Source organism: Oxyura jamaicensis, chromosome Z (assembly GCF_011077185.1).
Source record: "Oxyura jamaicensis isolate SHBP4307 breed ruddy duck chromosome Z, BPBGC_Ojam_1.0, whole genome shotgun sequence".
NCBI lineage: Eukaryota > Metazoa > Chordata > Aves > Anseriformes > Anatidae > Oxyura > Oxyura jamaicensis.
The window spans coordinates 47,043,436-47,061,044 of NC_048926.1; the positions used below are offsets into that span (position 1 = coordinate 47,043,436).

The window sequence follows — 17,609 nt, forward strand, 5'->3', positions numbered from 1 at the left end:
AAATTCCAGAGTTGAACTAATGTGGTTCCATTTCAACATGTGCATGCAGGCTACTGTTTTAACAAAGAATTATGCCCAGTCCTCATAAACTGCTCAGATTCCAATGATTTCAGTAATAAATTGCTACAAAAATTACAAAGCCAGACCACCAAAACCTAGGAAATTTAGATGCCTTACTCAGTTAAAATTAATGTTTTTGCTCCCTGCAGATTTGGGTAAAATGCAAATACGTTTTGCCAACTAACATCCAGAACATTTTTAATGTTTCACAAACATTTTGAAGAAAATTATCAGACACTGAAGTCCGAGTTCACTGTAGTCTATCTTCCCATTTATTATACCTGTTACAGCAATACATACATTTACACCATGAGATTTATGCACTTTTCTACAGATATGCTGTGTAAAAAACAATATGAATCCTCAGCTGGTTGCTTTGAAATGATGTTCCTCATTACATTGCACTTTGTACAGTGTAAGAGATGAAAGAAAACATTATGAGTAACAAGAACTTTGTTTTGCTAAGAAGCAAACTTTTTCAGTTTGAGACATCCCTATATTCCTAGTGCATGGTTTTCTGCCATTCACTTTGTGAGATAGCAAGATAGCAAGGTCATCCTAAAGATACTGTGTTGTTACAATTTGTTGCAGAATACAAAGTTAAATAGTTTTTATCTATCATAAATCATCTTAATGATATGTGCTTTGAAGTCTCTTTTTAAGATGGTGAGTAAAGAGCCTTTCGACTTAGTTATGTTACAGAAACTTTTACAAAGTGTTTTTTTTTCTTTTTTTTTTCTTTTTTTTTGTGTGGCAACAATCTAGCACAACCACCAATAGAATGCAATGGTCTCAGACATAAGCTATGAGCTACCCTGTATCTTTTCACCATCACAGAACACACAAAATTTAACTCATAGAAGAAAGACAAGCTGGTGGGGAGGTAAGAGAAACAAAACAAAAAAATAGCTTTTATACCACACCTTAAACAAAATATCAGTGGTTTAAGTACTTCATTTTTTTAAATCTCAATGTCATCATTGGAGCTACATTGACCTGCTTTTGATATATGTCATCTAACATTAAGAAGCAGACATTAAAAACCTAATTGCATTCTTAGAAGGATCTTTAACAAGATTACAATACTACAACTGGTACATTCAAATAAGGCATCTAAACATTGAGATGTATTCTACTTGTTTCAAGATATTAACATGTAGCTGTAAATCTTGAACCAAGATAAGAAAACAACTACAAGAATGGAAAATCTGTTTAATAACTAATTACATCCTCAGTCTGCAAGATGTTCTTATGTAGAGTGCAGGGAAGACTCATAATAATAGAGGAACATAAAATTTAAATGAGTTTTTAAACAATCCTACCTTAACACCTTGAACAAGACCATTCATTAAAAACGTATGATGGGTAAATGTTTCATGTAAAACCTATAGGAGAGAAAAAAAATGCATTATTTAAATTTTGAGAGGAGAAAATTGCTTCATGGTTTAATCTGGATTTGTAAAACAGAATAGCTACAGTGAGACTTGTTAAAAAAAATGTATCTTACCCAGAACTATACTCCTACCTATCTTCATGAGAAAATATTGACAAGTTTTTCCAAGAATACATTGGCATAATTTTTTCTCTTGAAACAGACTGTATAGTAAAGCATAAATGTTTTGATTTGGGGAACTCTGCTCAGAAGAGGGGTTGATATGGGAAAAAACATCTCCATGTGGCACCCATCATGGAATTCTGACAGATAACTTCTTCAAAAAGTTATTTCTATCATTGTTACTAATTAGGAGTAAAAATGAGTTTCAGGTAACACATTCTGTCAAGAAACATAGAGCTATTTGCATAGTACCTTTTCGGGCAATTGTGAATATTGTTTCCAAATTGCATGTACCCTTTGAATCCACCCCTACCTGTCCCCCTGCAATTACATATTACACAGTCCATGCAAAGTAATTACTACAGCCCTGAGGGTGATTTTGTGACAGAAAACAAGAAAGGAAGAAAGCACAGAACCCAACTTACTGTCATGAGCGCAAAATGCAAATACTGAATAGTCATACAGCTAGAAACACAATGAACAAATAGATGCATATAAATACTATCAACAGATCTGAGTGCTTTATGCATTTTTTATGGTTGTGAGTTCATTTGAAGTGCTTTAACAGTAGCTTCAATTCAAGGGCAACCATGTTAATCTATACTAAACAGATTTGCCATAATTATGGAAGAGTTAAAAAGCCTCACATGTGCTACTGTGTGAATTTGAGAAGTTACTGCAATAACCATAGCGTATACACACGTGCACATTTAAAATTCATCTGCTGCTTTTATCTATGTTTTTTGTTTTTTTTTTTTAATTTATAGGCCAAAGCACCAATAACTATAAAATGTATATGTATATCAAGAAAATCACTAGCCTGAAAAAAACACAACACTTCAGTGTCACTGAAAAACACCAACATTATTTTTCAAAGATAACCAACTTTCTCAACCATAGGTTTCACAGATTTAACAAGGCAGTTGTTCCCACATTAACCAGTGGTCAGATAATTCTGTTCATATATACCCCTTCTTCTTTCTGGTATCATCTTCTGTTTAGGTATTGAAAACATTTTTTAACCTGTTTTCCTGTTAATCTGTTGATGCAAATGGAGAAAAAACCATTTGGTTTTTTGGTTCAAGGTAGAGATCTAGAAAGCCACTCTAGAAAGCAGATGCCCTCGTTTTTAAAAAAAAAAAAGAACTAAGGGAAGGAGAATGGGTGAGGCCACAAGAGAGAAAAAAAGAGAGAAGAAAAGGAGAGAGTGGAAGAGGAAAAGAGAAAAATCCAGGAAACTCACTGAATCAAATCTACTTCTCTGTAAAGTATTTCCCGGTATTTTTGCTAGGGGGTAAACACTGGTGTTATTGCTTCTAGCTTATGAAATTAATTTCTGTGATTTTATAGAAAAGAGAAATACAAACCTACAAACTGGAAGGGAGGAGTTCCTTACTCAAGTTCTACTGCTACTAATACCAATACACAAAATAAAAGATTATACTGAAGATCATGTATGACATGAAGAGATTAACGTGATTATGGTGATTTACTAACATAAGACTACAAGTCCAAATACAAGAGTACTGAACATAAGCTTTGGGCATTCTGTGAGCAGAATATTCTTCATGTGTTTTAACAAAGGATCTAAAGTGTTTAAGTATAATATCATGTAACAAACACTACAGCTTCACTGAAAAATCACATGTCAAAGTGAAAATGCAATCTAAAACACAAAGTTTAAGTAATCTTAGCTAAAGTGCAGCAGTTTATTTAAATAAAGTATAAGACGTCATTTTAATCTGACTAAATGATGAGAATGTGGTCGCATCCTGATTCTCCAGGTCAAAAAAAATAAAAAATAAAAAAGTAAGAGTGATCATGAGATTTGATCACTAGGCCAGACATTTCCATTTCTGCCGTTTTCTTCATTCCAGACAAACCTGCTGGAGCAGAACCAGCAAGCTGCCCATTCAAAAGTTGAATCTTGCTTACAAGAAGGTTCTACATGGCCTTCAGTACTGTTCAGAGTACTATTGATCAGCAGGCTAAGTTACTCTCCTCTGTATCATACGTGCATAATATATCAAATGAGATTTGAAATGGTTTTAATCAAACAGCATCCTATCAGAGATGATATGCTGATTAAAAATAAACAGATCAGCAAGAATATAGAACTGTGGTTTTGAACACAGAAGAAAAGTTACTATTTGCACAATATCCCTTTAAAAGAAAAGTGCCACGCTAGAGCAACTTGACGTTAAGCACTTTTCGTTTAAAAACAAAGGAAAAAAAAAGAAAAAAGGACCACCTACTAAATTTCTCCATATTTTCATGCTGGCAAGACAGGACAGCAATTTAGTGAGATACCTGCTTTATGAAAACACATTTATATGGACATTTTTATTAATAACCTATATTTTAAAAATCAGTGCATAACTTTAGGAAGGTTACACAAACACCTTTTAAAAGTGATATATTCAACACCATTTGGAGATTGGGAAAGTAGAAAGCAGTTAATAAGAAGGTCTTCAAATCCAACAAAACCCTCATGGTCATGTATTCAAATTGTTCTCTGGTATCATCTGATCAAAAAAATGGACTAAGAGACTTTTGATGATTTCTCTTAGGCAGGCCTGATTTCAATGAATAAGTAAGATCCACATCTTCAGATAAAAGGCTTCATATCCTATGACTGCTTTGGTAAAACACTCAAATTATCCATTCAATCTAGAAAATTTATCTATTCAGCTGCATTCAGAACAGATTAAATATTTTTTTTAAATCTACTTATTACATAAAAGCCTTTACATTTTACTCCAAGTTACATACTGGTACAACAACCAACCACAACAGAATACAAAGGTAACTATGAGATGTATAGTTTATTCAATTGTTATGACTGGCAGATCAATTGAACTATGAAGTCATTAAAAAAGCCAAAATCTCCACAGAGAGCCTTTCGTCAGTACACTGAGATACTCCAAAACGCAAACAAAAGCTTAGAGTAACTAGAGTTACTAAGACTTACACAATGAGTGTAGTACTGTATTTTACTAATATATTTTGACTGTCTTCTAATCTTGCTACATCTCAACTGTATTATAACACTGTTCTACAGTGAAGAATGTTCAGACTCCTGAAATTAAGTTAACAAGGTAAGTTTGAAGTGTAAAACAAATTAAAACCATGACCCCCAGGAATTAACAAATTAACTTTTATGACACTTACTGTTAACATTGGAGTTGTCAAGAGGCCCCAGGCAAAGAATTCTAGAAATATGACCACCACAGCATGGTATACACTTGGCCGACCAATACCTTGTTGCTAAAAAAAGAAAAACACACATCCGGTTCATTACATGTGCAAAGATATCTTGCAAACCTATTTTGAGTATAACCAGTTTTCAGGATGACCTACTACCAAACCCTTGGGAACAACGGTAAAATGAAGAAGGGTGAAGAAAAATTATTATGAAACTACTAAAGATGTCCAAGGAAGTTCAGAAAGTTTGCTCCCTCAAACTGTTGCTGACAAAATTATTTTCCCATTCTGACATTGTCTTGAGCCCCTCTCACTTCCAGTGTGCCTTTAGGACTTCTTCCTCTACATCAATATTCCCAACCCTTCCACAATAGTGCAACAAACTAACTCCCCCAAGCAGCAAGCAAAGAAGTTTTACAAAGATTGCATCACTGTTAGACCTAAACTATGACAACATGCATAACCAGAAGAGCACCTGTTCTTGCACTTGAAACTGTAGTATCAGAAAAAGAACAGATAGCTCTTGTAGGCTATATAAAACTACTTTCTGATGACAAATGATCAATTAATTTCATGCTTTGGAGTACCTGCAGACTAGACATCCAGGAGCCAGTTAATACGTAGCCCTGGGCTGAACCACCACAAGCACCTGCCATGGCAATTTTAACAACAAACTGTGAAGACCCCAGGACTGGATCCCCACGCAAGAGATCCAGAAGCTTTTTTTTTGGACAAACCGGACGGAACCCATGGGTAAAGCAGAATTATCAAGAACTGTTCCTGTCTTTCATTTCTATGTCCCTTGCCATAATAACTGTTTCATTAAATATCTGGGTTATAAAATTAGTTTTTCCTTTTACCCTAATACTTGTCCTGTAATAGATTGGTGGCTTTGGATTGGCTAGAAGCACTGCAAAACAAACTCCCTTGGGACTGGTATTTCTTAGAACGGAGCAGTACAGCACTCTCATCTAATACTAAAGTTACTGAAGAAACCTCTATTGCCAGGACAGTCTAATTGTTTGTATTTCTAACAATTTTTAAATCTATCAAATTTTATCAAGCTCTATAGTCACAAAGTAAAACAGATAGTATTCTTTCTAGATGTTAAGATTCAAAGTATACTTCTACACTACAGCATGTTTTAAAGCTTGAAGTTTTAAAGAAAACCGTTGTCTTTCATCTATGATATGATCATATTATTTCCTATTAGAAAGATTATCTTCAGGAAGCTTATAACTTTCAAGTATTATTAACATTTCTCCATAAATTACCATGCAGTTTTCAATTTCTAAATTGCAAAGATTTCATGGATTATGATGAAAAAAAATCTCATGTAAGAAGTCTGCAAGTACTTCTATATAACCTAATAGGATAATAATTTTAAGAATATGCTTAATACGTGTGTTTTTTGTTTGTTTGTTTTTGTTTGTTGTTGTTGTTGTTTGTTTGTTTTTGGCCAAGATGTATATCATGTGTATCAGTAAGACTAGGGCTTGTTTAAAACAGATCACACTGAAGTCTGAAGAAGCCTTCTAACAGCAGTTTCCTCTGCATAAGACAAGCACTTTTAATCTAGAGCTGGTAAGGGACTCCCCAGCCGTTCCCTTGACTTTATTTTACTCCCTCTCACTACTACAACACTAAACATGACATTGCACCAAAAAGCTGTGGTTTGCATTCAGCAAACTGTTCCAATGCAAGTGTTCCAATACTTTCAATAAAGGTTTTGTTTGTTTGTTCTTTTTTTTTTTTTTTTTTTTTTTTTTACTAATGAGAATGCTTTTATTACACACAATTTTGATCTGAGATTTACATCGTTGACCAAAATTATTTATATACATATACAAAAAACGTGACTGTTTTTTCCCCTCGGAAATCTTTTAAAAACTTTTGTGAAAATGTACTTTTATTCTATTGATACTAAAGGAGTATTTCCTGAATATTAAAATAATCAGCAAATCACTTTTGGCAGTACCATGCAGCTTACAGTTAGTTACACTGAACTACTAAAAAAATTTCCGTAGCCTTTTGGATTCAAGACATAGCCTGGAAAAGTAGAGTTGAAATCCTGAAAGCAACATGCCCTGCCAAAATGAAGTCAAGCATTCCAAATCAGATATACTTTTACCAATCTGTGAGTCACATAGACTGTAATTTATGATTTTCAGTTTTCTTTACAAAACCCTGAATGTCTAGACTAATCCAAAAACACTAGTGCAAATGACTGCAGCTAACTGCAATTGATTATGCAAACAGGAAAATTCACTGACAGTGTCAAATGGAAAAAGGCAGATACTAATTCTGATGCCCCTCTTTTCTGTAGGTTCTACAAGTTCTCATTAAAAAGCTTTTAGTTAATAGCCACGCATCAAGTTATTTACAATAGAAGAGTTTGACTGATAAGCCTGGACAACAGGAAAAAACAAACAAACAAAACACATGCAAACTCTTTATTGGTTTCAAACACAAAGAGCTCCCTAAAAACATTTCATTCTTCATTTCAAGATGAAGCTACTGCTAAAGTAATAGGTGTGGTTGACTTCTATACCGGCAAATATTTTGTAACAGGATGCAACTGCATGCAATTTACGTAAAGAAAGAACTTGAGACATACACACACAAAAATGTGAAGTACAAAGAGCTTTAGGATTCTTGAACTAGGAGACGCAGAGATAACATACTGAATTATTCACATATAAAAAGATTTAAATAGTTTGAGAAATAGTGCATGGTCTATCTACAAATTGTTTTTGTCACTACGACCACCAACTCCTCTCAACCCCTCCCTGCCAAATGTTAAAGCTCTAATGATAAAAATTAAGTGCCCCCAAGCAAGTCTTAAAATCTGTTATGAGATTATTTTCTCCCCACACAAATTTTCATATGACAGCCCAGTGTGTGGGCTGAGAAACTATGTATGAACACTATCATTGTTTTGAAATGCAGCTGCTGGTCAAGCTATTGCACTTGCATAATCAATAATGAGCAAGATATTACATAATCTCAAATGCTTTTAACTATAAAAGTTTGTTAAAGTTACAATAAAAGTTATTATAAAAATCAGGAGTGCCAGAATTTCTGACAAAATACCTACTACTTCTGATTTTACATTTTGCTTTTTCTATAATTCTGTACCTTATAACAAATTTGGAAAAACATTTTATTTCTTCTGCTTCTGTTAGTGGCAGAAGAATCCCAAACATTAATTTGAAGCCAAGAGGGAGAACTATTGGGAAACAATAACTTTTTTTTTTTAAAAAAAAAAAAAAAAAAAAAAAAAGCAGACCACAGCTGTTGAGCACAAATAAAGCCATAAGAAGATATCAAGATCCTAAATTCAGATGGTCATGGAAAGTAGGGAAAAAATGCAATACAGCACCAGTAAGAATACTTTTTCCTCAGTCGTTTTGAAGGATAGCTAGTACTGCTCACCCTAAAATAGTCCACAATATGAATTCTTATAGCCAGCTCCAGATCCTCAAGAGCACAGGCAGAGTTTGTAGCATTTATTTATTCACACTATTTTTACATAAATATTTTTCTATTAATTCTAAACAGTAATTAAACAATGAACATTGCTTGGAAAAAAGCACTTCAGCATGGAATCTCAAACATTGTTTACTATTTTACTTCTTGTATGTAATTTATTCCAGAATAAAACCAAATAAAACCACTTCTAACTCAAGTGCTCAAATCTTCCAGAGCTCTTTTTCAAGCTTTTCAAATTTGTACAATGATGATGGACACAATACCCTGCTAGCTGATTAAGAAAAAGAGTTGGTTCAATGAATATGGAGTATTTTCCCCCCCCTCACAGGGGCAGTCAAGCATCAGAACCCATTGTCCACTGAGCCAGACTTGACTTCTGCATTCTCCGTCATCAGATGGTTTCAATGCATATCTGGAAGAGCCCAAGGCAACCTGCTCTGACCTCACAGCAACTGCCATGAGGAAGAAGTTGGCCTATAGACCTGAAGTCCTTTTCCAGACTCAATTTTCTTTTTACCTCTCAGGAAGACAACAACCAAATTCAGGTTGAACTTCTGAACTGACAATTACAGGAACATTCCTCCACTCTCCTCTCCCCCTTCTCCCAAAAACATTTCACGATCAGACTGTAAGGTATCTCAGGAGACTATGTTAGTAGGTTGTTCTACACTGTGGAAGGAGAAGATTTGGCAAGCAGAATTCTCTGTTGTTCCACAGTATTTAAACCAACATTTAAGTGCATTAGTATGATGAGGTTTTTTTCGTTTGTTTTGTTTTTTATCTATAGAAGCATTCTTTCCCTACAAAAATTAACTGCTACAAGTAAATTTTTAACACGACCACCCTCACTGAACTCTAAGATGTCAATTCTCATGTTTGAAGATGCCAAAGATGTGAACTAACAAAATCGGTAAGCCATTTTCAGAAACATGCTTTCCTGTTTGAATCATTCGAACCTTGACATTCATGCTAAACTATAAAGCACACTCCCTTTCTACATGTACGTTCACTGCTATTGATTCCATTTCCCCAAGAACTTCAACAGTTCCAAGATCCATGATAAAATGCAAATGTTTCCTAGTATGCTTTACTGCATCATTATGTAGTCATTTTAGCTTTTTCTAGCATGAATATAGAATCATAAAATAACTCAGGTTGAAAGGGGACCTCAGAAGACCATCCAGTCACACCTTGCACGGGAAAAGAGAGCTTACATGAGATTACCTAGCACTACGTCATCTCAGATCTTAAAAACCTCCCGTGATGGGGATTCTACCACAGCCCTAGGGAGGTTGCTCTAGTGACTGATTGTTCTCAGTGTGCAGAATTTATTATATCAAGACAAACACTCTCCTGGTGCAGATTGTTCCACTGCCCCTTGTCTGCTCCACGTGGCTTCTTGTGAAGAGAGCGCCTCCGTCCTCTTTGTAGCCACCCTTTAAGTACTGGGATATTGTTCCCCCAGACTTTCTCTTCTTCATTGGTAGTAACACCTATCACTTTGAGCAGCCTGGTCTAGTGGAAGGTGTCCCTGACCATGGCAGGGGTTTGAAATTAGATGATCTTTAAGGTCCTTTCCAATCCAAACCATTCTATGACTCTCCTCCCCAGGGCGAAAAGACCTACCTCCTTCAGTCTCTCCTCATGGGGCAGGCTCTCCAGCCCTTTGATCATCTCCATGACCCTCCTTTGAACCCTCTCCAGTTGGCCTTTTTGAATTATGAGGGCCAGAACTAGACACAGTGCTCCAAGTGTGGCCTGACAAGTACTGTGCAGACTGGGATGATCTCTGTTTGTAGCATCCCCTGCAGATGCAGCGCAGGATTGAATTTGCCTTCATTGCTGCAGCGAACCACCTCTGGCTCTTGTTCAGCTGGTTGTACGCCAGGACCCCAGGTCTCTTTCCACACAGCTGCTCCCCAGCCACACAGATCTCACAGATCTGTACTGGGCTCTTTGGTGGTGGTGTCCCAGGGGCAGGGCCTTGCACTTGTCTCTGTTAAACGTCATACAGTTCTTGCTCACCCACCCTTCCAGCCTGTCCAGAGCACATAAATAAATCTGCCTTCTGATGTATGCAACTCACCACACAGTTTGTGAGGGTGCTTTTGATCCCATCAATCAGAGGATTTATGAAGACATTGAACAGCATGTGGCCCAATACTGATCCCTCAGGAACAGTGACAGGCTGCCAGCATGAGTAAAAACTATTGACCACCAGACTGTGAATGCAGCCTGGTAGGACAATTTCATCATCATCTTGCCTGTACCTTGCCAGCTTGTCCAATAGAAAGCTGTGGGAAATAGGTCACCACTCCGTCCCACTAAAACATGGATGCTCGTTCCTCTGTAAATTTTACCTAGGTAGTTCTCTAGGCATATTAGATGTTTACCTTGCTCTCCTCATCTTCCTAGTGTTTACTGTCTAGCTATCAGAATTATTTAGGAACCTTCTTAGTTCCAACCTGTTCACTAGAAAAGCCCCTTTTGTTAGAACTTGCAAAAATTCACTTAAATTCAAAAAAAGGACCCTGAAGATCTTGGCTGCCCTCGTCACTGAAGCAATCACCAAGTGATTATGTGCATACATACCAGTCTATGACATGAAACTTGTACAACAGTGCACAATATACCAGAGATAGCACTTTACAATCCAGTACAGCCTTTGGCATTTTAGATATGCCATGTGAGGTGGAAAACAAATCACAACTAATTTGGCTTATACCTTGCCCAAACTTGTATTTCAATTAGAAACTAAGACAAATACCTTAAGCAGATCTGTGCTGGACAGCAAGATCATGATTTAGTCTCTCAGACGAAAACTAGAGAGACTCATATTCCACAGCTTTAGAGCATCAGAAACACAACTCTGTCAAAAAAGAAGAACTCATTCAGATTTTGTAAAGGGAAATCATGCCTTGACTTTCAGGAGTTCTCAGAAGCAGCATCTATGGATAAGGATGTTTATATTAACAAGCCTTCTGAAAGTTTAAGTAAACACTGAAAGGACCTCACCAAAAGCTCTTATAAGAAAAAGAATGTGAAGCAAACTCTTAGTAGGAATGTTAAAAAGGTAAAAAATTTAAAATGAAATGGAAAAAAAGAAGTTTCCAACAGTAAAAAGAAGTTACCAGTAGAGTCCCAGCACTGTCCCATGACATAATGTAGTTCAACATATTTATAAGTGAGCTGTAAAAAGGGTGAAAGCAAAGTGACAAAGTTCACTGATAACACAATTCAGGTTAGAAAAGCTAGATGTCAGTCATGAAGAGTAGAAATTAATGTAGTCAGGAAAACAAATTAAATGGCAGATTAATTTATCCACCACAAACATGACAAAATAAAATGTAATTCCACATCCAGAATCACTTAGGAACGTGATCCCGGATAGGACAGATACATGAAAGACACCAATTTAGTGTTCAGCCGTGGTTTAAAAAATGTATTCAAAGACACGCTGTTAGGAAAAAGATTATCATCATACTACTAAACAAGTATGTGATGAGCACGGCTGATTATTCTTACTAACTAACCCTCTGCTTCTGGTATTTTAACCATTTTTATTATATCTATGTGAAGATCATTCTCCTTATCCCATGACTGCTTGTTTTGTTCAGAAGCTTTATGTAATACGTATTGGTGAACAGTGCACAAGTGGAAAAGCCCCACAGTAGGAGAAGAGAATGCTGTAATATGTTTGCCAAACTACAGCTGAAACATCTGATGAAAGGTACAGCTGGAATTTATTAAACTGGGAGTGACATGAAGGGTGTGAAAACAATTATCACTGCCTTCAGTGACAATTGATACCTTAAAAATACAAGAAATTATGTAAAGCAGGACCCAAGACATCAGGTTTAAATTGTGTGAAACTTCACACAATTTATTGTGAGAGTGTAAAATCCCTTACCACATTATTTTCGCTGCTGGAAACACATTTCTGTTTAAGTTTAGTCTGGACAAGCTAACGAAACAGGAGTTTTCTGAGAAGTGTAAAGCATGAAAACACCATTTCTGGTCCAGCATTTGAGCCTTATGCCATTGAAAGTAGAAAGAGCATCTAAGTGAAGGACTTAGTGAAGGACTAAGTGAAGGCCCTGCCATATTTTAAAAGCTAAGCTTTAGGCAGCAATACATTGTCCTAGTTTAATATTTCTTTTTGAATTAATACATAGATAGGATTTTACAAAATACCAAACTGCAAGCTGATTTTTCTGTTGTTGAGAAATTTTCTTCCTGAAGTGAAAAAAAGATGCAACACACAGAAATTTATCTAAAAAGCACAGATTGTCAGTTGGTTAATGCACGTTTCCCTATGGAACAGACAATTACCCAAGCTCGTTACCCACTGGTTAAGTCTGGATCCACACTATTAAAATACCAACTCTCATTTATACGATTACTGTCATTCTGTCTCTATTCTAGAATAATAGAAACTCTAAGCCAGAGTTTGGTAAGCACACTTACTCTTACAGGCTACCAAACTTTTCTCCAGACACAAAACCTTCCAAATTGGCCAAGAATAAAGCATTAGTAACAGCAAACTCAGAACAGCGAAGTGACCTCTGAGTAGGAATATAAGCAAGAATGATTTGTTTTTGTTAAGACAGCAGCTAGTCATGCCTGATAATGGTTCAGAATCACAGTTACTTTAAATTTTCACATCAAGTTAAATGAAAGTGACATTAATAACCTTGCTTGAGAAAGCAACGCAGCGTATCTTTAGTTATTCATTTTTAAACAGCTTATTCTGTGGGAAAAAAGTGTCCCATAAAGGACTAGATATCCAAACCGCCAATTTGAGTATTAAGTCTACTACAATCAAGAAATTTAAGGAACCAACTTACTGAACTGGGAGCTGTTTTCGTGAAGTCTCATAATATTTCATACTGCATCAGTTTCATACTTCGTTTTTTACAAAATAGTAGAAAGAAAAACGCTACCACTAAGGCAAAAAAACTGTAACTCTTTGGGTATATACCAGCCCATGTATTTGAGACAACCTCCTGAAACTCCTTCCATAATACCACTTTATTTAGACAGCATTGTACCGTATTGGCTAAAACGCTTCTATAGTGGGGTATTATTTTACTGACAACAGGTTATATAAAAATGAAGTACTAATTCTCACACTATTCATACAGAAATGTATGAGATATCTGTGTCCACAATGCAGATGGAACAGGATTGCTTCACCAGTAACAAAATGTTCTCAGCATCATTTACTTCAACTTCTGAATCCCACCAAAATCGAGGTAGTACAGCCAGCGGAAACTGATTTAATTCCAATGGAATTTACTTAAACATACTATTGTTCTTATTATTTAGAGCCAGTAACTCAATTCAAAACAAGTCATTTGCTCAGTATTTAGATTTCAGTTCTTCATCTGAAGAAAGCCAGTGCTTTCAACAGTGAGAATTTGGCTACAGATTATACAAAAAAAAAAGAATCTTATTATTCTGTCTGGAGGGGTAGAGCTTGGGCCTTGTGCAGCCCAATGGACTTGCTCATATTTTTCACGTCTTGCATCAAATTGGTAGGACAAAAGAATCAGAACGGAAATTAAAATAAAAACATCCTTCACAGACCAAAGCAGCAACTCAGTTTCATTTCTGTAGTTACTTATCATCAGCAAGCCGAAATGCAAGCTTTCGCTTTCAAATGCCAGAGCTGCACTCCAACTGGTATCAGATATCCCTGCAGTTACATCTAAAGCCATGACTTGGACCCTCATATACAAGTCTGAATAAGCTCTTTCAATAACGTGTTGGCAGAATTCATATTCTAGCAATATGACAGCCACATGAGAATCACTGGGAGGTGCAGGAAGCGCAGTAACAAAAGGAAAACAGACTATTTGTCAGAAATTGCAAAGCAGACTTTACTCTGATACAAGTATAATTGTGTTACTGCTATTCCAATGTACAGAAGGCTAGAGCCCCACATATTTCTCTCTGGTAGGAGATGCATTGCAGGAAGACAAATTCCCTTAAAGGTACTACGGGGCAAGGGGAAAGTCAAGCAATCAAAAGCTAATATCATTTTATAAGTTAAGAATTAAGAAGATAAATTTGTGAACTGAAAAAAAAAATAGCATATTTTGGTACTCAAAGGTATTTTAATCATCTAGCAACAAACATTCAATCCCTTACTATGGAATACAGGGTAGTACCTTTGTCAGGTATAGATTTACTTCCCGTTTGTTTTACTCCTCTTCAGATTTGGAGTAAGAAAACAAAGCTTTTATTTATTTATTTTTCATTTTTCTATCTCTACCTTCCATACCTTATCTTCTGTTCAAAGTTAAGTAAATTCACTTTTTTTTTTTTCCTTCTATTTACTGACATAATCCTTTGTTTTCTTTCACTACATCATCCATGCTGATAAAACCCGAACCGAAAGCAGTACTGAAAGACTGTGTTTTTTTAACTAAGAATCTAATAGCTCTCTGCTAGCATTTTGCTCCCATTGCAGCTTTGGGCTAGGTTACTGAATCATACACACATCTAGACTCCTGAACAGAAACCAGAACAGCAAATATATCATGCAAGACACCAGTTGCACTTCTTGAGTGACACCAAACTGTCTTTCAGAAAATGTAACTATTTCTAAAAATGTCACCAAAAAAATCAAATACAGAAGTGGTCTGTGTTACAAGAAACATGAAACAGTCACTTTGGAATTAGCTTACATAAAACAACTTATTTGTGTAACTACTGAATTCCATTTATTATGAATATTTTGTTTAACATCCTCACTGGGTTTAATTAAACATTAAATGTACTTCCACATCTTCATCAGATAACCCTGATGAGTAAGCGACAAAGAATATATTGATTTAAAACAGATGACTTCAGGAATAAAAATAAATAAATCTCCAGCCAAGGTAGCACATTAATTCTATAACATTAATGGTCAGCTAAAGATATTACACATTATAGCTAAAGATATTACAAATATTACTGCATGAAAAGTGGTGTGACCAGCCAAGGGAGGTAACTGTCCCTCTCTACTCTGCCTTTGTGAGGCTCCACTTGGAGTACTGCATCCAGGCCTGGGGCCCCCAGCAAAAGAAAGATGTGGAGCTATTAGAGAGAGTCCAGAGGAGGGCTACAAAGATGACGAAAGGGCTGGAGCACCTATCCTGTGAAGAAAGGCTGGGGATGCCTCATTGTGGCCTTTCAGTACTTAAAGGGATCTTAAAAAACAAGATGGAGGACTCTTTACTCAGGTAGATAATGACAGGACAAGGGGGAACGGTCTTAAACTAAAAGAGGATAGATTTGGATTAGATATTAGCAGGAAACTCTTCACTCAGAGGGTGAGGCACTGGCACAGGCTGTCCAGAACAGCTGTGGATGCCCCATCCCTGGAAGTGCTCAAGGCCAGGCTGGATGGGGCTTTGAGCAACCTGGTCTGATGGGAGGTGTCCCTGCTCATGGCTGGGGTTTTGGAGTTAAACATTTTTAATGTCCTTTCCAACCCGAGACATTCTATGTTTCTATGATTTTATTAAATGCATGCGCTTCACATTAACACAAAACATAAAGTTACTCTCTCTCCATTATCAGAGATTCTTATTCATGGGGAGAGGAGGGCAGGACAGGTGACACATGTAGCAGACACTGGCTCCCCGACATGAACTTAATATTGCTAATAAGCTGCTCTTGGCAATCAACAATGCTTTCAGATAATATTTCATAAGTAAACCAATATTAAAGACGCTACTCAGGAACAAATGAACATGATTTTAGAATCAAAACACTAGTAACTAGCAAGCTGGGCTGCAAATAAAATGTCAGTGATTCCAACTTATTGGAACAGATCTATCACAGGTCTTTGTCTAGTTTTGTATTTGTAGCCCTCCAAAAACAACATCACGTCCATCTGTCGTCTTACTGCCTGCAGCCAGGGGAGGTTTAGGCTGGATGTTAGGAAGAACTTCTTTACTGAAAGGGTTGTTAGGCACTGCAATGGGCTGCCCAGGGAAGTGGTGGAGTCACCATCCCTGGGGGTCTTTAAAAGACGTTTAGATGTAGAGCTTAGGGATATGGTTTAGTAGAGGACTTGTTAGTGTTAGGTCAGAGGTTGGAGTAGGTAGTTTTGCAGGTCTCTTCCAACCTACGTGATTCTGTGATCTTTTAGCAACCTGGATATGCACCCCCCGGGCTCCCCTACTCCCATCCTCTTCTACAGGCACACAGTCAACGGCAGAGAAGGGGTTAGATCTGCTGGCCTTGGAGCACCCTGCCTGAAAAGGAGTCACTTGTCCCCCCCACCTGTTGCAGAATGCTCTGGAGGTGTCACCTGCAATCTGCTTTTAAGGCATGTTAAGGCTTGCATGTGCAGCGAGGCTCAACACGTTTTTGCGCGAAGGCACCTCAACGCAATGGGAGGGGACGGCGCAAGAAGAGCCCGAAGTTGTTAAAACCGCACGAGAACTCCGGTTTCGGCCGGCCAGCAAGCTCCTGACCCCAGCACCTCCTCCAGCTCCAAACCACGACTCTCCGACACGCCAACTTTCCGTGACCGCACCGCCACCTGCCCGCTGGGTGCCGGAGCCGGAGGACGGGCAGGGACCTGCGGGAGGCCCGGCCTGACGCCCGACCCCGCCGCGCCCCAGCCCCGCAGAGCGGCCGGGGCCGAGCCCCCGGGGGAGGCGGGGGGTCTGGGGTCCGCCTGCTGCCACCGCCCCCCGCCGGCCTCCCCTCGGCCGCCGCGGCCCCGCACTCACCGCGCCGCAGCCGCCCGCCTTCAGGCCGGCCCGCGTCAGCAGCATGGCGCAGACACCGCCTTCCCTCGCCGCCGCCGCCGCCGCCGCCTCCTCCTCCGGCTCCCCGTCCTCCCCGGCCGGGGCTGGCGGCGGCTCGGGGCTCATCTCGCTCGCACCATCCTCCGGGAGGGGCCGGGCCCGGCCGGGACAGGACGGGGGATGGAGGCGGGGGGTGGGGGGGAGTGCAGGGCGCCCCCCCGGCCGCCTCCGCCGCGCCGCCTGGGCGGGGCGCTGCCGCCGGCCTCTCGTGACGCCGGGTCCCGGGGCCGGCCGGGCCGACCGCCTGGGCGGGGCTGCAGGGGCGGCGGGCAGGCTGACGGCCGGGGGGAGGCTCGGGCTGGTGGCTGGAGCACCTCGCTGGGCAGCCTGTTCCAAAAGCGGGTGGCGTCCAGGCTGCTTCCTTGTTTAGTCTGGAGAAGAGGAGGCTCAGGGGAGACCTTGTTGCTCTCTGCAACTGCCTGAAAGGAAGGTGTGGGGAGCTGGGGGTCGGCCTCTTCTCACAGATAACTAGTAATAGGACTGGA

The 17,609-nt window shown here is 38.7% G+C and overlaps 1 protein-coding gene across 1 annotated transcript in view; it reads right to left on the reverse strand.

Moving 5' to 3' along the window:
• The window catches only part of LOC118156387 (hippocampus abundant transcript-like protein 1), a 31,642-nt gene extending 14,406 nt beyond the window's left edge, over positions 1–17,236 (reverse strand). Inside the window, exons 1-3 of the mRNA XM_035310432.1 lie at positions 17,047–17,236; positions 4,787–4,882; positions 1,383–1,445 (exon numbers count right to left, since the gene is read on the reverse strand). Coding sequence (XP_035166323.1) covers positions 1,383–1,445; positions 4,787–4,882; positions 17,047–17,190 — 303 coding nt within the window. The 5' untranslated portion in view covers positions 17,191–17,236. The remainder of the gene's footprint in view (positions 1–1,382; positions 1,446–4,786; positions 4,883–17,046) is intronic.
• Between the last annotated feature and the right edge of the window lie 373 nt (positions 17,237–17,609).